Below are 23052 nucleotides of genomic sequence, written 5' to 3'. Positions count from 1 at the left end.
TTTGTCTCAGCATGAGTTTCAAAGAGATTTTTCTGAAAATGAATTTACTTCAGAAGAAGAGGCAGGTTTGGAGGAGTGCCCTGGAAGTGACATCACAGGAAAAGGTGGAGTTTTGGTTCAGTGTGCCATGGAAGTGACATCACTTGGCCCTTGACACCACAGGAAATGACATAATTCCTGTATCCTGGCTCCACCTCCAAAGTCTCCTGACTCCACCCCCAAATTTTAGTGGGCCATGAAGGAGAAGTGTAAAAATAACCAGGCAACGGGAAAGAAAAGTTTGGGAAACCCTGCTGTAAAGCACAGATGTTCTCTGGCAGAGAGTTCTACCGGGTGGGTGGAACTATCTTCCCAAGAAGGCCCTGGCTGTAGTCGAGGACAGCCGGATCTCTCTTGTGCTGGGGACCACCAGGAGGTTCTTATTGCTAGAGTGCAACGCTCTTCCAGGGGCATACTGAGAGAGGTGACCCCGAAGGTATACTGTATATAAAATAGATTACAAAAAATACACAACCCAAAATTTAAAACCACAACTGTGGACTGTTTTTATTAACTGCAGTCCTCAGTTGCTTCTTAAAGATGGGAAGTGAGGCACACCTCCGTGGGGAGGTTGTTTGATAATCACGGGGCTGCCACCAAAAAAGTACCCACCGAATGAGCTTCTTTGATTGATGGTTATTTCTCAGGCAGCAACAGGTGGGAGAAGCCTTTACCACTTCGGACAGCAGGTGCTGGATTGCAGGATCACATCTCTGAATGTTGAATGACATTCAGTGAAGATCGGGGAAGACGATTCTGCCCTCCCTGTTTTCTGTTGTTGGCTTTCTGTTTGCAGGGCTTTAAAAACACACCGAGATGAATTGTCAGAATGCGGTCCTTGACCTGTGGTCTAACATGGCACAGTGCATTCCACTGTCTTAGCATTCTTCTCTTGCATGTGTCATGCAGGCCTTCGAGTTCTTGGGTAGGGTTTGGAATGCAGCTTTCGAAGACTTACCCACGCCTCTGCAGAGTGGGAAGTATCTGCAGCATATTTCTGGCTCCCACATGCCTGGGTATGTTGTAATTTCTTTAGCCGAGTAATTTCCACTCCCAGATTTGAATTCACTGTTCACACCAATACGAATCCTTGTTTTCACCCATCAGCGCACCCTGCCAAAGAGTAAACCAAGAATGACCTACTCTTGTCTGGAACACAAATCAGAGAATCCCTATTGGCTGTGCTTATCAGCTGGTGTTATGCCTAGTGCTGTACACAAACACTGCTCTCATGGCCAGACTGAGGCTAACTCAAATTTAAAAGTCTTCATACATTACCAAAGGGGGTAATTTAGTAATTTTTAGTAGTTTTTAAAATTTGTTTAGAGGGTCCTCATCATCTGACTTGGATGGTCCAGGCTAGCCCAATCTCAGAAACAAAACAGGGGTGATCTTGGTAGTATTTGGATGGGAGACCAACAAGGAAGCATAGACAGCTTCAAGAGGAGATTGGATAAACATCTGGAGCAGAGGTCCAGCAGTGGCTATTTGCCACAGCGTATTGTTGGAACTCTCTGTCTGGGGCAGTGATGCTCTGTATTGTTAGTGCTTGGGGGGGCACAGTGGGAGGGCTTCTAGTATCCTGGCCCCACTGATGGACCACCTGATGGCGTCTGGGGTTTTTTGGCCACTGTGTGACACAGAGTGTTGGACTGGATGGGCCATTGGCCTGATCCAGCATGGCTTCTCTTATGTTCTTATGTGACACAGAGTGTTGGACTGGATGGGACACTGGCCTGGTCCAACATGGCTTCTCTTGTGTTCTTATGTTCTTATAGATAAAAATATGTTCTTCTTATGTTCTTATAGATAAAAATATGGAGCACAGGTCCATCAGTGGCTATTAGCCACAGTGTGTGTGTATATATAAATTTTTTTTTGCCACTGTGTGACACAGAGTGTTGGACTGGATGGGCCGTTGGCCTGATCCAACATGGCTTCTCTTATGTTCTTATGTGACACAGAGTGTTGGACTGGATGGGCCATTGGCCTGATCCAACATGGCTTCTCTTATGTTCTTATGTGACACAGAGTGTTGGACTGGATGGGCCATTGGCCTGATCCAACATGGCTTCTCTTATGTTCTTATGTGACACAGAGTGTTGGACTGGATGGGCCATTGGCCTGATCCAACATGGCTTCTCTTATGTTCTTATGTGACACAGAGTGTTGGACTGGATGGGCCATTGGCCTGATCCAACATGGCTTCTCTTAAGTTCTTCTGTGACACAGAGTGTTGGACTGGATGGGCCACTGGCCTGATCCAACATGGCTTCTCTTATGTTCTTATGAAGTCCAGGCTTGCTATGCAGAGGCAGGCAATGGCAAACCATCTCTGTTTGTCTCTTGCCTTGAAATCCCTATGAGAGTTGCCATAAGTCAGGTACGACACATAACCGCATCTTCTACCACCATAATCAGAAGCCCTGTAATGGACCTTACTTAGTTTGTGTATAAATCTAGCTCTGACTACTCTGGTGTGTGATACCACCAGACTGTGGTATGTTACCTCCCCAGGCGTTGTTCTAGTGAGCCTCAGGGTTTCAAATGCTGAGGACTTGATCTTTCCCCCATCACCAGGGCTTTTTTTTTGTATCAGGAACACCTTTGCACATTAGGCCACACACCCCTGATGCAGCCAATTCTCCTGGAGTGTACAAGGTTCTTAGTACAGGCCTACTATAAGCCTCAGGAGGATTGCCTACATCAGCGGTGTGTGGCCTCAGATGCAAAGGAGCTCCTGCTACAAATAAAGCCCTTCCCATCACATATAAATATTCCCAGAGTCTGAGCTTAGGATGTATACTATGTATACTAAGCAATACTATGGAATATAACAGGTCTAGGTGCGGGCAGTATTTGGACTGAAGATGTCCGATGAATCCCAAGAATGACAAAGTAGGATATTAATGTAATAAAGAAACCTGGTCTGTCCTACCCTACTTCAGGGCGAGACCAGGATGGCTAATTAAGTTAAGACAACTGATTCGCGGGTTCCTGGTTGAAATTCATGCTGAGCCACTGATCTCAGCGAGCTGGTGTGGAGCCAAAATATTGCTAACACCTCCACCTCAGACCTCTGAGCAAGTAGATAAGGCAAAAGTGTGTGTGTGTGGCGGCGGGGGTGGGGGTGGTGGGGGGATGACCATCAGACAGAATATCAATGCATTTCACTAGAAGCAAATTTTCCGTTTGAACCAGTTTTGGAATTTGTCGGCACGTTAAGTCGATTTGCCTGCCAAGAGATTAATTGTCACAAATATAAGGGCCAAATACATAGAACATAAACATTGTCAAATAGATGAAAAGACGTGTATTTATAACAAATTAGATAAAACCAGGTCTAGACCCAATAGTAGCCTCGGCACAGAATAAAATCATATGTAGGTATCCAACAGAAAACCTAGGTGTGACCAAGATCATTTGCATTTTGACCAATTTGGCCTTCCTCGGTGGTCAAACGTAGATATTGCACATTAGCTCCAGGTAATACAATAATTGCTAACAATAAGACCAATTAAAATGATTGTATGAGAAACAATGACTTAAGCAGCGCCAGTGCCAGGGATTTTGGCACGCTGAGCAGCAAGGGGGGTTGGCTCCAAGCATCTCCAAGTGCACATGCCCCCGCTCAGCCTTTAGACCTGGGAAGGCTGAGTGAGAGTGGCGGGAGGGGGGCACATGTGCTTGGAGGTGCACAGAGCTCGCCCTCCCGTGCCACAGTGCGCCTGCTGCTGTGCCGATCCACTGCCTCCACTCAGCTCCTTCCCAGTCAGTGGCGAGGGTGAGCACGGTGGCGGCGGGGTACGCAGCAAAGGACGGCCGGCTCCAAGCACCTCTGAGTGCATGCACCACCCTATCCCTGCTTGGGCTGAGCAGGGGCAGGGCAGCACCTACGCTTGGAGGCGCTCTCTTGCTGCCTAGGGGTCACCCGCTGCCACACCAACCTGCCACCCCCGCTCAGCCCCTTCCCCGTCACTGTCCGCCTGCAGGCTAACGGTCAGAACAGCGATGCAGAAGAGGGAAGCAGAGAGGCAGTGGATGTGGTGGCAGTGGGGAGGGGGACCCAGGGGCGGCACCCTAGATGGCCATCTACCTGGCCTCCTGGGTCACGCTAGCCCTGGACTCAAGACAGGGATAAAATGCAGAGGCTTGTTTTCAAATATCTTCCTCTGTGGTCATATGCTCGTGTCTTTGCATTTTTCTCTCTCATGCAATTTGGAGGCAATGGCAGGTGAAAGTGAGTATTTTCATATATTTGATGCTATGTGTTTTATTTATTTATTTATTTATTTCGATTTATGTCCCGGCCTACCCCACCGAAGCGGGCTCAGGGCGGCTCGCAACATAAAAATTCTAACAATAAAATTAAGAATTAAGATACATTAATAATTCACACAATAAAATAAACGCAATTCATCAGTGTGCTATCCCACAGTCTTCCTTAAAATATTCAGATGCCGGTCAGTTGTATGCCAACCGGAAGAGGACTGTCTTACAGGCCCTGCGGAACTGCCCAAGGTCCCGCAGGGCCCTCACCTCTTCCGGCAGCTGGTTCCACCAGCAAGGGGCTGTGATCGAAAAAGCCCTGTCCCTAGTTGACTTCAAACGGGCCTCCTTTGGCCCAGGGATTGTAAGGAGATTTTGAGAACCCGATCTCAGTACTCTCTGGGGAACATATGGGGAGAGACGGTTCCTAAGGTAGGCAGGTCCTAGGCCATATAGGGCTTTAAAGGTAATAACCAGCACCTTGTGCCGAACTCGGTATATTATTGGCAGCCAGTTTTTAATTTATGGTAGTTGGCCCTTATATTTGTGGCAATTAACCTGTTTTGATTATTAATCTGTTTTGATTATTGATTATTATTGATTGATTGGTTTTAATGTGAACTTAATGTTTTATTATTGTACTGTTTCACTTTTAAATGTTGTTAGCCGCCCTGAGCCTGCTCCGGCGGGGGAGGGCGGGATACAAATAAAATTTTACATTACATTACATTTTACATAACCTCTTGGTTTCTTAATCCAACTTGCTTGAACTCTCTCCAGACTACAAAGATCAAGTCCCCTGGGGAAAATGGCAGTTTCTGCAGGCAGACTCTATGGCATTACCTCGGCTGAGCTCCGCACCTCCATACTCCACTTTCTGGAGGCTCCACCTCCAAATCTCCAGGAATTTCCCAGCCTGGAGTTGGCACCCTAATGCTGAGATTCTCTCTTGTAATATTTAAAGCAATACTGAGAAAGAGGGTGCTCCTGAACATGTATGGATTTCCTGATATGGGGGGGGTGGAATTGCAAACCAATGTTATAATGGATCAATCTTTGCTGGGTGTGTTGTGTGTTTTAACAGGTATAAGCTTGCAAGAGAGCCTGCTTTTGAAACAAATCCGCAAAAATACATCCCAGAGATGCATCACTATCAAATGTAAGCCTAGTAGGGATGCCAGCCTCCAGGTGGGACCTGAGGATCCCCCGGAATTATGGCTCATCTCGACTATAGAGATTAGTTCCCCTTGAGAAAAAGGCTGCTTTGGAGGGTGGACTCTATAGGTTCCTGTCCTCCCCAGGCTCCACCTCCAAATAGCGTTGCCAGCCTCCAGGTGGGGCCTGGAGATCTCCCGCTTTCACAACTGATCTCTCCAGCTAGCAGAAATCAGCTCCCCTGGAGAAAACGGCTGCTTTGAAGGGTGGACTCTACGGCATTGCACTCTGCTGAGGCCCCTCCCCAAACCCCGCCCTCTCCCGCTTCCACCTCCAAAGTCTCCAGGTATTTTCCAACACGGACCTGGCCAACCCTAAGGAGTTTCCCAACCTGGATCTGGCAACCCTCAATCTCACACTAGGTTACCACATGTCTGCTGGGCAGGAGAAGGGGTGGGTGTAAAAAGCAGACCAGCGCATCTGAGCAGGGCTTTTTTTTTTTTTAACAGAAATGCACTGCAACGCAGTTCTGGCTGGCTTGGCACCAGGGGGTGTGGTCCAATATGCAAATGAGTTCTTGCTGGACCTTTTCTACAAAAAGTGTGAAACAATGGCGCTGTCAGGGGGTGTGGCCTAATATGCAAATGAGTTCCTGCCGGACTTTTTTTTTTTTTGCAATAAAGCCCCGTGGGAAGCAATGGTGATGTCAGGGGTGTGTGGCCCAATATGCAAATGAGTTCCTGCTGGACCTTTTCCCACAAGAAAGCCCCGCGTGAAACAATGGCGATGTCAGGGGTGTGTGGCCTAATATGCAAATGAGTTCCTGCTGGACTTTAACCAACAAAAAAGCCTTGCGTCTGAGCATGTGCAGAGTTGCTTCGGCCAAACGAAGCCTGAGAAAGAGAGAGAGAGCCCAGCCGGGCGCCCGAGATCCTTCGCCGACGATTAGCTCTCTTGGGCTCCTTCCCTTTTACGCGGAACGTGTTTCATGTGGGCGGGAGGGAGGGAAGGCGCCTCTCCGGCGTCTCCCTTTGTTCGCCGCTGCATTCGCAGCACCAGAACCGGCAAGCCGAGTAACGCGTCCCCCCTCCACTCCCGGTCCCTTTGGCAACACAATGCAGCAGCAGCAGCCCGCTCGCTTTCTTTCTTTCTCTCCCCCCCCGCCCCAGCTGGGGCTCTCCGCTCCCTTCCCCGATTGGCCGGACGGTGCACAAAGGGGAGCGTATTTGGCTCGGTCACATGGCCCTCCTGGGCTTCCCATTGGCTCGGGCGCACGCCCGTTTGTATGCCCCCCCTCCCTCCCTCGCTGCTTTGCACTTGTAGGGCTGGCGACTGCAAGAGGCAAAGCCCGGCGGGGGCAGGAGCGGCGGGGCGGGGGAAGCGCGGCGGGGCTGGCATTTCTCCTTCCACCTTCCCCTGCGTCGGGCGCCTCGTCCATGGGGCAAGGCTGAGGCGATGGTGCCTCCCCCGCGGCGGCCGCCCTTCTCCTTCTCCTCCGCCAGCCGGTGCTTATGCGCAACCCGGCGCGTAAAGGCGCAAGCGAGAGGAACCGCCGGGGAAGGGGCGCGATCAATGGCAGGCGGAGCCCCGCGCGCGGCTGGCTGAATGACTCGATGGGCGGACGGCGGAGCGGCGCGGGGCACCATGAGGACGCCGCTGGGGAGCCTCGGCCGCCCGGCCCTGCTGCTCCTCGCTCTCACGTGCGCCCTGGCCCTTGACGCCCAGCCGCCCAACGCCACCCGGCCGCCGCCGCCAGCAGCAGGAGGCTCCAGCGCCGCTCCGCCCGCGGTGATCGTGGGGCGAGGCGGGGGGTCCCTGGCTCCTCCCCGGGCAGAAGAGGACCTGAACGAGCTCAGCTCCTGGGCGGCGGCGGCGGCGGCCAACGCCTCCGGGCTCCAGCCCACCTCGCAGCCCCCACATGACCCCACCCTCGCGGCCACCCGAGCCGGGCCCACCGCCCCGCAGCCCCCCGCTGCTTCTCCTTCTCCGGCAGCCCCTCCCCTGGAAGGACCGACCCCCAGCATCCCCGCCCACATCAGCACCGGCATCCCGGAGACACCGGCGACGCCGCCCCAGGAGGAGGAGGAAGAGGATCTGGGGGGCCACAGCGGCACAGGTGAGTTGGCCGGCACCCGATCTACAGGTTTTTGGAGCCGGGGAGGGCCAAATTGAACAGTGATGCCTCTTTATGCGCCCGTTCTATCTTACGGGCCCCGTAGAATAGAATGGACTCCATACCCAGTTTGGCGTGCCCCTCCCTCCAGTGGCGCGTGGGGCAAGGGCCCCCTCCTAGGTCCAGCCTGGGGGGGGGCACACATAGAGGTATAAAGGACCGGTAGGGTTCTCTCCCAGGGCCCCCCTCCCTCTGCCAGCCTTTGATTGGAAGATTTTATGTGCATTATATGGGCAGCTAGGGGCTGGGTGGGTGGATTCTTACCGGTGGCTTATTAAAGAGGATGCGCTCAGTAGTCATTGACTGTGTCATAGGATGGGTGTATTTCAAGGGTGTGCAATGACCCGCCTGGAGCCTGGGAGGTGAGGCTGGCTACAGGCAGGAACAATGACGGGGACATTCGTTTATGTCTTGCTTTTCTGCCCGGCTTACCACATTTGGTCTTTCATCCTCCATTTTAGCTTCACAACAACAATCTTGTGAGGTGGGTTAGATCCAGAGAGAGTGAAGGCCCAGGTCAACCATTGAACCTGGGGCTTTCCGGAGTCTGCTTTGACAGTCCAACCACAACAGGGTGCTTTGCTACAAACACTTGGCTCCCTGCGTCATTGCTAGATTTCTCTAAATGTGGGGGTTTGTTTTGTTTTTTTAATGGAGAGGGAAGTCTTACTAATGGGCTGAGATGTTGAGTATTTGAAGGTGTCACTTTTTGTTGTTATTAGCATTCTTTGTTAAGTCATTGTTGTGCTTGCTGTAGATGTGTTACACCAACCTACTCTCCCGTCATAGGCCACTGTGATACTAAACAGTCTCTCTGACTTTGAAACAAATCCCACAAACAGACCTTTTGGTGGAGTGATGGAAAGATGCCCAGGCAGTACTAAAAGCAATTAACAAAATTGGTCTTTTGAGTGTAGCTCAGTTCTTGTGTGTGTGTGTGTGTGGATCATCTCAGATGGTTATTACCCCCTTCCCTTCTTTTGTCCGCATTTGGTACTTGTGCTTCTAAACACCCCCCCCCCCCCACAAAAAATGTTCCAGATACTTCTAAAACATTTTTTTTTAGTTTCCTGGCTGTCTTACTAGATTGCTATGGCCTAATAGAAAAGCTTGTTCCTTAATTGCCTGTTACTCTCCATGAGCCTTCAGGATGGTAATATATATTTACACAAGGAGAACTTCTTTATCAGACATGCACTGTTTAAAATATTCTAGGAGGCAAAGAAGTCTCCTCTTGCTTAGGGAGCAGTTTTTAAAATGCAGCAATATCAATATGATTTCCAAGGAACTATAAACACTGCAAAAGGCAGGCCGACCTTTGAAGATGCCTTCTGCCTTATTTGCCAGAGTGCAGAAATTTCTGCTTCTGCGTTAGGGTTGCCAATCTCCAGGTGGAGGCAGGGGATCCCCCTGGTTTGGAGACTCTCCCTCCCCCCACTTCAGAGTCATCAGGAAGTGTGAGGGAGAGAAATGTCTGCTGGGCACTCCATTATTCCTTATGGAGACCGATTCCCATAGGGGTATAATGGAGAATTGATCTGTGGGTATCTGGGGCTCAGGGGGGGCTGTCTTTTGAGATAGAGGGACCAAATTTGCAACATAGCACCCAGTGCCACTCCTCAAAACACCCTCCAAGTGTCAAAAAGATTGGACCAGGGGGTCCAACTCTATGGGCCCCGAAAGAAGGTGCCCCTATCCTTTGGTATTTCCAATGGAGAGGAGTGTTGGTCCCTTTAAATGTGATGGCCACAACTCCCTTTGGAGTTCACATACCCTTGCTCCTGGTTCCACCCCAATATCGTCTGGCTCCACCCCCAAAGTCCCCAGGTATTTATTGAATTGGACTTGGCAACCCTATTCTGCATGTACTTTTAATAAGAGGCATTCCCCCTTATAGGCAAGCAGGAATACCTCTTCTCAAAGGTGGCAGACGGCTTCTTGGAGGCATTCCCACTATTTTTTTCCTGCAGAAGGTGATGCCTCTAGGGGTGTCGAACTCAATTGTTATGAGGGCCGGATCTGACATAAAAGAGACCTTGTCAGGCCACGCCATGTGTGTACCTATTTAAGATTATGGTGGGAACAGGCAGAATTATAAGGGAAGGAGGCCGAGACATGACAGTGCTCGACCCCCTTCCAGCCTGTGTCTCATCCCGACGGTGGCAGGTAGTGGGGCCAGGTTAAATTACTTGCTTCCGTCACTGGTGTTATGCAATGCCAGGTCCATAAATAATAAGACCTCTACCCTTCGGGAGTTCCTGCTTGAGCAGGATATGGACCTGGCATGCGTGACCGAGACCTGGGTGCGTGATGGGGAGACCGTAGCTCTCTCCCAGATGGCCCCCCCAGGATACTCGGTCTTTCACCAGTCACAGACTAGCGGGGGGGAGGGGTGGCTCTATTCATACAAGAGGCTTACTCCTTCCGGGCTCTCCCGGCCCCGGAGATCAAGGGCATTGAATGTGCCGGTCTGGCGTGGGATGTTGGGGAGGGGTTGGCGATCTGGCTGGTGTACCGACCGCCTAACGCACCAGCTGGCGCCTTACCGTCCCTGGTGGAGGCCGCAACAGGCTGGGCATTGGAGTACCCAAGGCTTTTGATCCTGGGTGACTTCAGTGTCCATGCCAATGACGCGACCTCCAGTCAGGCGATGGACCTAGTGTCATCCATGGCGACGCTAGGACTCTCCCAAATTGTTACAATGCCCACTCACCAGGCGGGGCACATGTTAGACTTGGTCTTCATGGCGGGAGTTTTAGTGGATGATATTACTGCTGAAGCAGTGCCATGGTTGGACCACTATGCCCTTAAGGCTCGTGTGGATGTCCCACCCCAAGCCCGTCTAGGCGGAGAGCATATTTTAGCTCACCCACGGAGCCAGATGGACCCGGAACGGTTCCAGACGGCTCTACAGGATCCATGGCCTCCTGGCGATTCCTTGGATGACCTGGTGGAGTCTTGGAATGACAGACTCTCCAGAGCTATCGATGAAATCGCACCTAGGCATCCTCTGCACCCTCGTCCAAAGCCGGCACCTTGGTACAACCAGGAGTTGCGGCAGTTAAAGCGAGGACTCAGACGACTAGAGAAGCAATGGCGGTGTACTCGAGACGAAGCGACTAGAACATCTTATAGAGAGTTTATGAAGTCCTATGAGATGGCAGTCAAAGCTGCAAAGAAAACATACTTTGCGGCTAAGATTGTGTCTGCAATTTCGCGCCCGGCACAATTGTTCAATACAATTCGGACTCTTACAACGCTGCCACAAGGCAGACCAAATTCTAAGGAATTGGAGATCGGCTGTGAGGCTTTTGTGAATTTCTTTGCAGATAAGATTGCATCGCTCCGCCGCGACCTCCCCACCACATTGGAGACAGTATGCGAACCCAAGGCTCCGTGCCTGTCCTTGGATCGTGTTCTGGACTGTTTCAATGTTTTCAGCCTGGAGGAAGTTGACAGGATCCTCTTGTCTTCACGCCCTACAACTTGTCATCTGGACCCTTGCCCCTCCTTGCCAGAGGGAGCTCAGATATCCTGTATGGGATATCATGAATAGATCTCTGATGGAAGGGCGTTTTCCAGCACCTCTTAAAGAGGCGGTGGTCCGCCCTCTCCTGAAAAAATCAACGCTAGATCCGGCCCAATGGGCACACTATTGGCTGGTCTCGAATTTACCCTTGTTGGGTAAACTCATTGAGAGGCCAGTGACATGTCAGTTACAGAGTTTTCTGGAGGATGCTTCCGTTCTCGATCCCCATCAGTCCGGCTTTTGCCCAGGTTACAGGACGGAGACAGTGCTGGTTGATCTGGTGGATGACCTTCAGAGGCATCTGGACCGAGGCGGCTTGGCGGTACTGATGTTGTTAGACCTATCGGCAGTGTTCAATACGGTTGACCATCGGTTGCTGACTTGCCGTCTCTCCGATGCGGGGATTCAGGGGCTGGCCTTACAATGGCTTTCCTCTTTCCTCGATGGTCGGGGACAAAGGGTGGCAATTGGGGGTGAACTGTCCTGGAGGCACACTCTTGATTGTGGGGTGCCTCAGGGGGCAGTACTTTCCCCGACGTTGTTCAACATCTACATGCGCCCCCTTGCCCAGATTGCCCAGAGGTATGGGTTGAGTTGTCACCAATATGCTGATGACACCCAGCTCTAGCTACTCATGGATGGCCGGCCTGACTGTGTCCCAGAAAATTTGGACCTGGCGTTACAAGCCGTGGCTAGATGGCTCAGGCTGAGTGGATTGAAACTAAACCCAGCGAAGACAGAGGTCCTTTGCTTGGGTCGACGTGGTTCGGGAAGGGAAATTCCCCTACCAGCCTTTGATGGTGTGCCACTGACAATGGCACACAGGGTCAAGAGCTTGGGGGTACTATTGGAGCCTGCCCTGACAATGGAGGCCCAAAGAGCAGCCACTGCTAAGCCCGCATTCTTTCATCATAGGCGGGCAAGGCAGCTGGCCCCTTTCCTGGAACACGACGATCTGGCAACGGTCACCTCAAGGTTGGACTACTGTAATGCCCTCTACATGGGGCTGCCCCTGTGCCGAACCCGGAAGTTGTAGTTAGTGCAGAATGCTGCCGCCTGGCTGTTATTAGGGCTCCCCAGGTGGGAGCACATTCAGCCGGGGCTCCGGGGACTGCACTGGCTGCCAATAATATACCGGGTTCGGTACAAGGTGCTGGTTATTACCTTTAAAGCCCTATATGGCCTAGGACCTGCCTACCTTAGGGACCGTCTCTCCCCACATGTTCCCCAGAGAGTGCTTAGATCTGGTTCTCAAAATCTACTAACAATCTAACTCAAAATCTACTAACAAAATCTACTAACAGAAGGAGGCCTGTCTGAAGTCAACCAGGGACAGGGCCTTTTCGATTAAAGCCTCTTGCTGGTGGAACCAGCTACCGGAAGAGGTGAGGGCCCTGCGGGACCTTGGGCAGTTCCGTAGGGCCTGTAAGGCAGTCCTCTTCCGGTTGGCATATAACTGACCGGTACCTGAAAAACCCCAAAGGAAGGTTGTCGGATAGCACATTGATAGATCGTTTTGTTTTAACTGCTGTAAACTATTTAATGTATTTTAATATTCATTAATCTTATTAGACTTTTATGTTGTGAGCCGCCCTGAGCCGCCTCGGTGGGGAGGGCGCGATATAAATCGAATGAAATGAAATGAATTAGGTAGCAGAGATATAAGGGAGAAGAAAGCAGATGACGGCCAGTTGCTGAGGGGCCTGATAGGAGCCCTCTGAGGGCCTGATTCGGTCCCCGAACTGCATGTTTGATGCCCCTGCTCAGAAGGCCTGCTTAGAGTCATACTCAGGCCTGTTCAATGGGGTTCCTCTTGGGGGACTGTTTTTAGGATTGTGCTGTATGTTAACTTGTGTGTGTCTTTCTAAAAGGTCCCCCCCCTTTTTTTTTCTGTGGATTTGTACAAACTGAATAGTTTAAAACACATGTGACTAGACGAGGAAGATTTTCTTTAACTGAAAAAACCAACCAGGGCTTAAAGCAAGTTACAAACGTTACCACCAGCCGTTCGTCAGATGAATTCTCTGCCTGATAAATATGTATGGATTTTAGCTTGTAGTGTCTTAAATTATCTCCGTTTTTAAAATATAGTATGCTACCCTGAAAACCAATTTTACAGCTTTTCTTTAAAAAAAAACTTCTCTCTATTATGGTGGTGATTCCCAGGTCTCCTTGGAATAACAGGGCTCTTTCGATGCTTATCAATACTAACCATCATCAAAGTAATAAAACAGCCCTAAAATGCGTTGGAAATATGGGAAGTGATAGTGCTTTGATCTTCTGAAGCTTTAGAGAATAATGAATATGAATGATAGCCCAAATGACTGGCCCTTTATTCTCTCTCCCACACACGCGTCATGCTACAAGCCTGTGGCAGCCATGAGGATTTCTGCTGACGAGGGCATTTTAGAGCAGAGAATTGTATTTGATATATGGGACATTCAGTCACAGTGTCAAACCAAGATTGGGTAGTTTTGGTCATGAAGCTTGCCGGATGATTTTGGTCCAGTCACATTTTCCCTGTTCAGCTTACCTTACAGGGTTGTTGCAAGCATGGAGACGGGGAAGAAGCTTCAAACTGTCCTAGAGGCACCCCCTCTCCTAGAGACACCCCAGTTTGGTGTAGTGGTTAAGTGTGTGGACTCTTATCTGGGAGAACCAGGTGTTATTCCCCACTCCTCCACTTGCACCTGCTGGAATGGCCTTGGGTCAGCCATAGCTTTCGTAGGAGTTCTCCTTGAAAGGGCAGCTTCTGGGAGAGCTCTCTCAGCCCGACCTACCTCACAGGGTGTCCGTTGTGGGGGGAGAAGATATAGGAGATTGGGACCGCTCTGAGACTCTGAGATTCAGAGTATAGGGCAGGATATAAATCCAATATCATCATCTTCTACTGTGAACTCCTTGGGGAAGGGGCATATAAGAACGTGATAGATCCCCTTCAGCCTTTCACCATCCATAATGCAACTGAATTATGAACTGTGAAAACCTCTCCCTTCCTTTTTAAAATTGCGTTTCAGCATTTTATTGGTTGGTTTCGCTATTGGTAACCTTTTTTTTTTGGTCTATAAACCTTTGTGCTGTATAGATGGTCCTAAAACTGAAGAGAAGTAACTTAATTACTGTCAATATGTTCTTCCTGAGTTATTCTTCTTGGTTCTTAATTTTGGGGTAGCAGAAGAAGGAAAACAGAAACGGCTATAGCGAATAGATGTAGGGGAAATGGATTCCACCTGCTGTATGCCTCTTCAGAAGTTCTGGCCCACTTACAAGAGGCCAGATGGGTTGGGGGAGCATCCTACATTTCATCAGAAGCCTAGGAAACGGCAGGTTATATATAGGGCTCGGGCCAGATTGCAGTGGGTGTCTCTACGAGAGGAGAGAAGGAAGACTCCACCTCAGTTTGAAGTCTTTGCCTGAGGCAGCACACAATCATTGTGTCCGGTTGTCTCCTTTCCCTCCACATGCTATAAGCCCACACACCCCCCCCCCCGGAAAGAAAATTCATCTGTAGATCTGCCCCCGGGCTGGATCCTCACAGTTCAGTCTGGGTCACTTGCTGCAAAGCAGAGAGCCACAGAAAGGCGGGCTGCAGGAAGGGTGGAAAGAGGCTTTAAAAGGGGATTGGACAGATTCATGGAGGAGAGGTCTGTCAGTAGCTCCTAGCTCTAGTGACTTGAGCCGCCTTAGAGCATTATGCCAATTTGGAATCCTCCTGGAGAAGCTACATTCCCACACTATCTTAAAAAAACATTTAGCAGTAAGCAACGCACTGGAAAGATCAACAATGAGCGGTGTTGAATGGGGACGTCTTTTTTTGAAAATTTATGGAGCACGCTTTGCTGGAAGAGTGACAATCGAAGCAGGACTTTTTAAAGTCGACAGCACGTCGGGACTCCTTGTGGAAGAAATTTCATGGATTATATTTTGTATATGCACTTTATTACATAGTAATTTGTCACTATAACGATTGACTTGTGTATATTGCTGTTCCTGTAGTGACTTCTCCCCTGTGGCTATGTGAATCCAGCTTCCGCCGGGATCGAACTCAGGTCGTGAGCAGAGCTTCGGACTGCAGTACTGCAGCTTTAGCACTCTCTGCCATGGGGCTTTTAATACCCATCAGTACCCTGTGGCTAATAGCCACTGATGGACCTCTACTCCATATGTTTATACAATCTCCTCTTGAAGCTGTCTATGCTTGTAGCCGCCACCACCTCATGTGGCAGTGCATTCCATGTGTTAATCACCCTTTGGGTGAAGAAGTGTTCAGATGCAAAGAAGAAGGAATTCCATCCGGTACTGTTTCTTTGACTCCTACAGTTCTGTCTTGTTCAGCTGGGCCTGTTTAGTACAAATAATACAGGAAGAAGACCTTTCCCCTCTATTTCTTCTGGTCATTCCATCTGCCTGTATCCCAAGTGCCTCTTATGGTGAAAGTAGGGGATGGGTCAAGCGAACATCTCTTTGGTCTGCCGTTGTAAAAAGAGGGGCTTTGGAGGAGGAGGTGTTCCTAGCAGGAGGCAGAGAAAAATACAGTCCTTCCTGAACGTTGTTCATGTTGCAAACACACCTGAAAAGCCTGTGTAAGAGAAAGAAATTGTCCTGTTGATGTGACAGCCAGGGCCGGCTCACCTACTAGGCAAACTAAGCAGTTGCCTTGGTGGTGGTCGTCTAGGGCGCCGGCAGGATGGGGGTGCAGAATTCGGCCTTCCCCCCTTTCCCCTAGGCAAACGCCTAGTTTGCCTGCTCCCCAGCTGCCTCCTCCCTCCCCCACCAGGTCTATTTCAACGCCGGGGAACAGGTGGTCGAACGTCGCGTTCCCAGGTGATCTAAAGGCGCCCCCTCGCCGATCAGCTGATCGACAGGTAAAACTGTGTGGCGCACTCACTGTCAGTGCTGGGGCAGGCCAGCAGCAGCGGGAAGGACCACAAAGCCTGAAAGGGCAGCCGTGGTGCTGCCTCTTCCACACTTCCTGCAATGCTGGGGAGGGGGCAGGCCGCGAGTCTGCATAGGGCGCCATGCGCCCCAGGGCCAGTCCTGCTGACAGCAGCAAAGATTGATAGTGCCTTGAGATTTTCTGCGTGGTGCAAATGGGGAGGTGCTGTTGACCAAAATAGTGAGAGGCGCTAAAGTGGAAGGGGACGCACCATGCAGATTAAAATCTGTGCACAGAAAGCTCAGGTCTAGGGATGCCATCCTCTGTGTGGCACCTTGAGATATGCTGCTATTGCATTTGATCTCCAGACAGCCAAGATCAGTTCCGCTGGAGAAAAGGGCGGTGGGGGCTTCAAGAGCTACACAATATGTGTGAAAGAGCCACGTGTAGCTCCTGAACCACAGTTTGGCCACCCTTAAGCTAGGATCTGGGAGACCCTTTGGTCAAATCCACATTCTGCTGTGGAAGCTTTCTGGGTGACCAGATCTGCTTCAGTGAAAGACGTTTCATTTCCTCCTTGTTCTGCCTGCTGCCACTCAACTGGGGGGTTGGGGGGAAACACTGCGGGAAATGATGTAACTCATATGTGACATCATCTGTTGGGTGTACTCTAGCTTTTGCCCAAAACCCTATGGTTAAACCATATGAGAGAATGCTAGTGTCACCCCTACGCACTGACATCAGTTTTGGGCTGCCCTTGAACTAACGTCACTGGTGAGCATGCCCCCCCCCCCCCCCCCCGCAACTCTGACCGGTTGTCGGTTTCAGGCTTGCAATCCTACTTCTGAGCCTAGTTCTACCTCACAGGGTGGTGGTGAGGTTAAAACTGAGAAGGGAAAACTGATGGTGTGAGCCAATTTGTGCCCCTATTGAGAAGAGCTGGGTGTAAATATAAATGAATGGCCCGTTGACTTGGTTAGGACACTTCCTTCTATTATTGCAAATCAAAAAAGCAGAAATAGGTCTTTTTTGGTGATGCAATATATCCTGGTTAAAATTAGAGATGTGAAATTTAGCAGAGGAAGAAGAAGGAAAGCTGTTTTCCCTTACTCTTTTAAGGGTGGGGGGGAGTGAAACTCCATGTTCTGCAATATTTTTGGTTTTAGAATGTTCAGTGAAATGCTTTGTATGGCACAGCTGAAACGCATATTTTTAGCTGCTCTCGAGGCACTCAGAATTCTTTCTAATAAATACAAGCCATTTTACTGTGTTAGGCAATTACAACCATTGCATGTTGTAGATACATTGAACTCCCAGAGCCTCTCGCCTGCTTCAAATACAGTTCCCCTTTGCAGAAATGAAAAAGTGAGATGTTTAGAAAAGTGAGATGATCTAACATGCAGAGAAGCGACATTTCAGTTTGTGTAAACTTCCAGTACTCTGAGTTCTGTGGAAATGAAATAAAAGTTTAGAACCAGACACTACAAATCTTTCAGAATGGTTCAGATTACAGAAAAATGGGGGTGGGAGTACTTTGAAGGGTGCAGTCATTTAAATAGCATGGTATGGGTTTCACGTCATTAATTGTGTCCACAGTTAACTGTGTATGTGGTGCTGTCCAGATCTAGAGCCAGTCCAAGCCAAATTCCAGGGTCAGAGTCAAAGCTCAGTCCAAGGGTCAGTTACCAAAACAGCAGAGTCCGTTATCAAAGATTTCAGGTTTTCACGGCTGGTAACATCATTAGGGTTTGTAGAATCTTTTGGGATCAAGTGCCGTGTTCTACTGGAGAAAGTTTTCCTTCCAGACGTTTCGTTCTCAGCTGCGGAGAACATCCTCAGTGGCGTTGCAGCCGGAGCAGGCGTTCAGACCTTCTTGGCCGCTGTGCATTGAGGTCTGAGCGCCTGCTCCGGCTGCAACGCCACTGAGGATGTTCTCCGCAGCTGAGAACGAAACGTCTGGAAGGAAAACTTTCTCCAGTAGAACACGGCACTTGATCCCAAAAGATTCTACAAACCCTAAAGCAGAGTCTGTTCATTATGCAGGAAGCAAGGTCCAACAGTCTGTGGTCATTCACAAGTGCAGGGATAAAGATGTTAAGAGTCAAGAACTGGTCCTAAGGTCACAGGAACAGAGCAGAATTCAGAACTGTGGTCGCTGTGTCAAGAGGTTGGTGACATGTTACTTCTACATCAAGCAGTCTCCCTTGACTGGCTTGTATAGGCTTCTGATGGAAGGTCTTACTTGCAGCTAGGTGCTTGGGAGTAACCTGCAGCTGGCTTCAGACCAGGAGATGTTTGCTTTGTCTTCTTCCCTGAAGCTCCATTTTGAGTCTTCATCTCTGGTGCTCAAAGAGTGTGGGTGAAACTGGAGGGCTGGTAATGACCATCTGGGTTTCCTCAACTTGGCTGGAAGGTGCTGGTGACTCTGCCTCAGCTGTTGGTGGTGAACTCTGACAAGCCTGCAGCTCATCTTCCTGCTTTCCAGTTTCTGCTGGTTCAGAGCTGATTTCCTAAGGCTCTTCTTCTCTCTAGGAGCCCTCTACACCTGAGGAATCCTTGCTGTTGCCGAGTCCTGGCTGACCCATGACAGGTGATGACTGAATGGATCAGTGCTGAATACAGCATCCAGATTCACTGATAGGTCCTGTTGGCGTGGACACGGGTGCGAGTGGTTTTCTCAGTTTGTAGGGGGATTTGTTCCTAGTGATAGGTGCTCCAGTCCCATTGCTGCCTGTGCTAAACAGGTTTTGCAGGCTTTTGAGTTATGTTTCTGGATCATTCTGTTGGTATGAGGATGCATGTCTAATAAGAGTTTCCTTTCATTAACAACAGCGTTGAGAAGATTCTCTTTTCAACACTTATTTTTTGTTTCCCCCCTCTCTCTTTGGCAGAAGCTAAGAGATGCTTTATGCATCTTAGCATGTAGCAAGATGCCTGTCTGTTTTTAACACAGGATGCATTTTGTAATTATTGGTCAAATAAAGCCAAGAGGCTTGTAATTTTAAATTTCATAAATATGTCAAAACACTGCCATTTTATGTGCCAGCTTGTAAGCTCCAACTGCTTCTCTGTTTTCATGAGCCAGACCTTGTATTCTGGTCCATCTCCATCCCTGTTTTAGCTTTCTGGCTAAGATGTAGTTAATGAGTTGTTACCCAGACTAGTCAGAGCTCGGAAGTTAAGCGGGATCAGCCCTGGCCAGTATTTTGATGGGAGACCACCAAGGGAGCCCAGGGTTGCTACGCAGAGGCCGGTAATGGCAAACCACCTCTGAATATCTCGTCTTGAAAACCCCAAAAGGTTGCTATGAGTCAGCTGTGACTTCACAGGGGCAAGAAAGGAAGAAAAAAGGAGTTGTTAGCGTTGCTCTTCTTCACGGCTGGTCCTCCCCAAGGTCTGTTAAGCTGCTGCTGTTGCTGGTATAGCCAGGAGATCCTAAGATTGTCTGGCAGCCAGAAGTTCTGGCTCTTTTAGCATTATGTGCCATTAGATGATGAACTAGTGTTTAAGCCAAGAGATGTTTCAGATGTGGTTTGCCATTGCCTGGCTCTGCATCATGCCCCTGGTATTCCTTGGAGATCGCCCTTCCAGATACCAGACAAAGCCAACCCTTCTTGATGAGGTCAGGCTAGCCTGTGCTGTCCAGGTCAGGGCACAGAATGTTGTGTCTTGTGCACGTGCCGTATAAACGCACGCCTATGAACACTAAGGTGCCGTGACGCAGAACCTGCCCTTTTGTATTCTGCCATTGCTCAGCTGGAGTTGGAATTGTGGTAGAACAATTACGTTTTCTCGTATAGTTTTAGCACAGGGTCAAGCACTTCCCTTTCTTTCAAGTCAGCGAAGGACAAGAGGCTGTTTCAAAGTGACTTAACGTAGTACGCATGAGACACAGTAGATCCTTCAGCTTCTTGTTGCAAACAGTAGCTGGAGAACAGCCGTGGGCTGGGATCCTGGGTGCAAGGACTGGAATGTCGATGTTTTACTGGTGAAATAGTGGCAGGGGTGACAGCAGAGCTGTACTTAATGCATTTTATAGTGTTACTGTGCTGTTCTGAGTAGAATTGCGCCCATTTGAGTCCATCAAAGTCCGTGGGCTTAGAAGGGTGTAGTTCTACTTAGGGCTGTGCTGTCGATTTGGTAAAATTAGTTCAGATCTGATACGAGCATGAGTATTTCAGATCTTTCAGTTTCATCTCAGATTTCCAAATCTGTTCTTCGCCTCCCATTCCCATGCCCCAGCTTCAGCACTTCTGCAGATGTTGAGGTGGGTCCTACCTCTGTGCTACCATCCCCTTGCATAAAATGCAACGCCTTCCTTCTATTTAAATGGCTCTTCCACCTAAAGCAGCTAGGTGGAAATGTAAATCACCACCCCCAGTTTCTTTATGGTTTGATAATATCTCTTTAATGCAAAATTCAATATTTTTTTTCCTCAGCTTGCATTACTCTCCCCCTCGTTTTCTTATTTTCCTTGTGTGAGGCTTTAGCAAAGTGAGGAGGGAGTTACTATTCTGGGATGGTGCTCATCACCCAGTCGGTTTGGTGCAGTGGTTAAGAGCAGCGGACTGTACTCTAAAGAACTGGGTTTGATTCCATCCCCGCACCTACCCACACAGCCAGCTGGGTGACCTTGGGCCAGTCACAGTTCTCTCAGAGCTGTTCTCTCAAGAGCACTGCTCTCAGAGCTCTCTCAGCCCTACTTACCTCACAAGGGTGTCTGTTGCGGGGAGAGGAAGGGAAGGAGATTGTAAGCCACTCCAAGAAAAGGCTGGGATATACATTCAGTCTCTTCTTCTCAAAATTCCAAGGGTGCCCTTTGGCTTTAAAAGGTTGGAGACTGCTGATATAGCATTTAATGAAAGAAATATCCCTGCTGCCATAAAGGATTTGACCATTTCTGAAGCCATGTGCTATTTATAGGAGAGGTTGTATATCTAGGAAGCCTTGGATATTTTTCTAGTGTGCCTCCGCCTCTGATTGTCTTGATGGCCTTGAGGAGCGGGCTGCTTTGCTCTCTTTCTGTTTCAGTTTCTGCGTCCCTTTATAAATCCTATTTTTCCATAGCAGTTTGCCTCCTTTTTTATTTTTGGACGCTTTCCTTGTCAAAGCTCCTGACGGTCTTTGAAGTTTGGAAAACGGTAATTATAATGATTAATGCCCCCAGCAGGGTGATCGTTCTGAACTGCACTCGGCTGCTTTTCCAGCGCGAAGTGATGTATGAGAAGGCTACGCTGTTTGGACGGCTGGCTTCTAACTTTCCGTAGCACATCCAGGAAAGAGGACAGACTTGCTCGATGGAACTGACGAGATTCTCGCTACCCTTTTCCCACAACCTAAAAATAGGTGATCTATTTCCAGAATTTGCTTTTTGTCAGTTTTCAACCCTGGAATCTGTTGTAAGTACATAAGAAATCATAGATCCACGCGGGCAGCCGTGTTGGTCTGAAGCAGTAGAACAAAAGTAGGAGCCAAGCGCGCCTTTAAGACCAACAAAGTTTTATTCAGAACATAAGCTTTCGTGTGCTCCAAGCACACTTCATCAGACGAGGAATCAGGTAGTGAGCAGAGCTACACATAGCTGGTAGGCAGTGGTTTAGAATGTGAAATGGTACAAGTTTAAGTTCCAATGACAGGATAGTAAAATTAACAAATTGAGCAAACCTTTGATCTGGGTAGCCAATTTGTATTCTAATTTGATCTGGGTTTGCTCCATTTGTATTCTAAACCACTGCCTACCGGCTATATATAACCCTGCCCACTGTACCTGATTCCTCGTCGGATGAAGTGCGCTTGGAGCACACGAAAGCTTACGTTCTGAATAAAACTTTGTTGGTCTTAAAGGTGCAGCTTGACTCCTACTTTGTTCCCCTGAATCAGGTGAAAGGTTGACTTAGTTCAGCATCTGCTTCCAACAGTCAGGGCTGGCCTTGCCACGAGGTAAACTAGGTGATTTTCTAGGGTGCCGGCCTTCTGGGGGTGCTATATTGGTCGCCTCCCATTTGCTCTCCTGTTACTGACCGACATGGATGCCACTTGAAGCCACCTGAAGTTCCATTTACTGGTCGTAAATAATAACCATTGAGAGACATGTGGCCTCCACCATGAGTTTGCCTCATCTCCTTATAGAAATGCTACAACATCATTGAGCCATCTAGTCCTAAATCATCCTCTCTGGTGGGCAGCGGCTCACCGCAGCCTCAGGTGGTGGCCTTTCCCAACTCTGCTCCCTGAGATTCTTTAGCTGGAGGTGGTGGGAATTGAATCTGGGACCTTCCACATGCCTTGCTCACTGATAGGAGGTTTCAGAGCAGAGGATTAGCTGTGAAATTTAAGAAGCAATAGATAAGATGAAAATTCATCTTGACTTATGAGCTGGACATCCCAATAAACCAGCATTACAAGGTAGTAGGTTATGAGCATGGAGCTGAACAGGGGTTGTTTTGTAGAAAAATAGGTGGCAGTGCTCATTAGCATATGCCGCACCAGCCAAAAGCAATCCAATGCAAGAAAGGAGAGCCCCGGGCGAGTGAGGCTTGCTTGGGCTGGCTAGAGATCCAGCCAGCCCAAGCAGGTCTCACTCACCTGGGGCTCTCCTTGCCCCCCCCCCCCGTCAAAAGGCCAGCAAGCCAGCTGCCACCCAAAATCACATAAGAAGTGGAAAAAGGGTGGCGCGGGCTTCTCCAGGGGTTATTGAGGGCTGCTGGGGGCGTGGCAAAGCCCCTGGTGACTGGCTGGCTGCCCGCTCTCCTAATCCAGGGTTTGTTATGCAGCTGCACCTACTATTCAATGGACGAGGTAGGTGGGGAGGAAGAGGGGGAACTATCAGAAAGGTTCAGGAGCTGTGCTCCTGTGAGCTTCTGCTGAATCTGAGGCCTGGAACTGAAGAAATCCTGGGTAGGTTTCAGATGAGCAAGTGACTCCTGGGGGCACACTTAAAAAAAAGAGAGATGTCAAACTTCTTCTTTTAGCTGCCAGTGTAGAGCTATTACAAGAATTATTGAGCTAGAT

The 23052-nt window shown here is 49.3% G+C and overlaps 1 protein-coding gene across 1 annotated transcript in view; it reads left to right on the top strand.

Annotated features, from left to right (window-relative positions):
* Positions 1-7107: 7107 nt before the first annotated feature.
* Positions 7108-23052, top strand: part of MEGF9 (multiple EGF like domains 9) — a 103043-nt gene continuing 87098 nt past the window's right edge. The window contains exon 1 of the mRNA XM_060250631.1: positions 7108-7579. Within this exon, the coding sequence (XP_060106614.1) occupies positions 7108-7579 (472 nt within the window). The remainder of the gene's footprint in view (positions 7580-23052) is intronic.

Source organism: Heteronotia binoei, chromosome 12 (assembly GCF_032191835.1).
Source record: "Heteronotia binoei isolate CCM8104 ecotype False Entrance Well chromosome 12, APGP_CSIRO_Hbin_v1, whole genome shotgun sequence".
NCBI classification, from domain to species: domain Eukaryota; kingdom Metazoa; phylum Chordata; class Lepidosauria; order Squamata; family Gekkonidae; genus Heteronotia; species Heteronotia binoei.
Note: the sequence above shows the minus strand (reverse complement) of the source record. Positions and strands in the feature narration are given on the sequence as shown.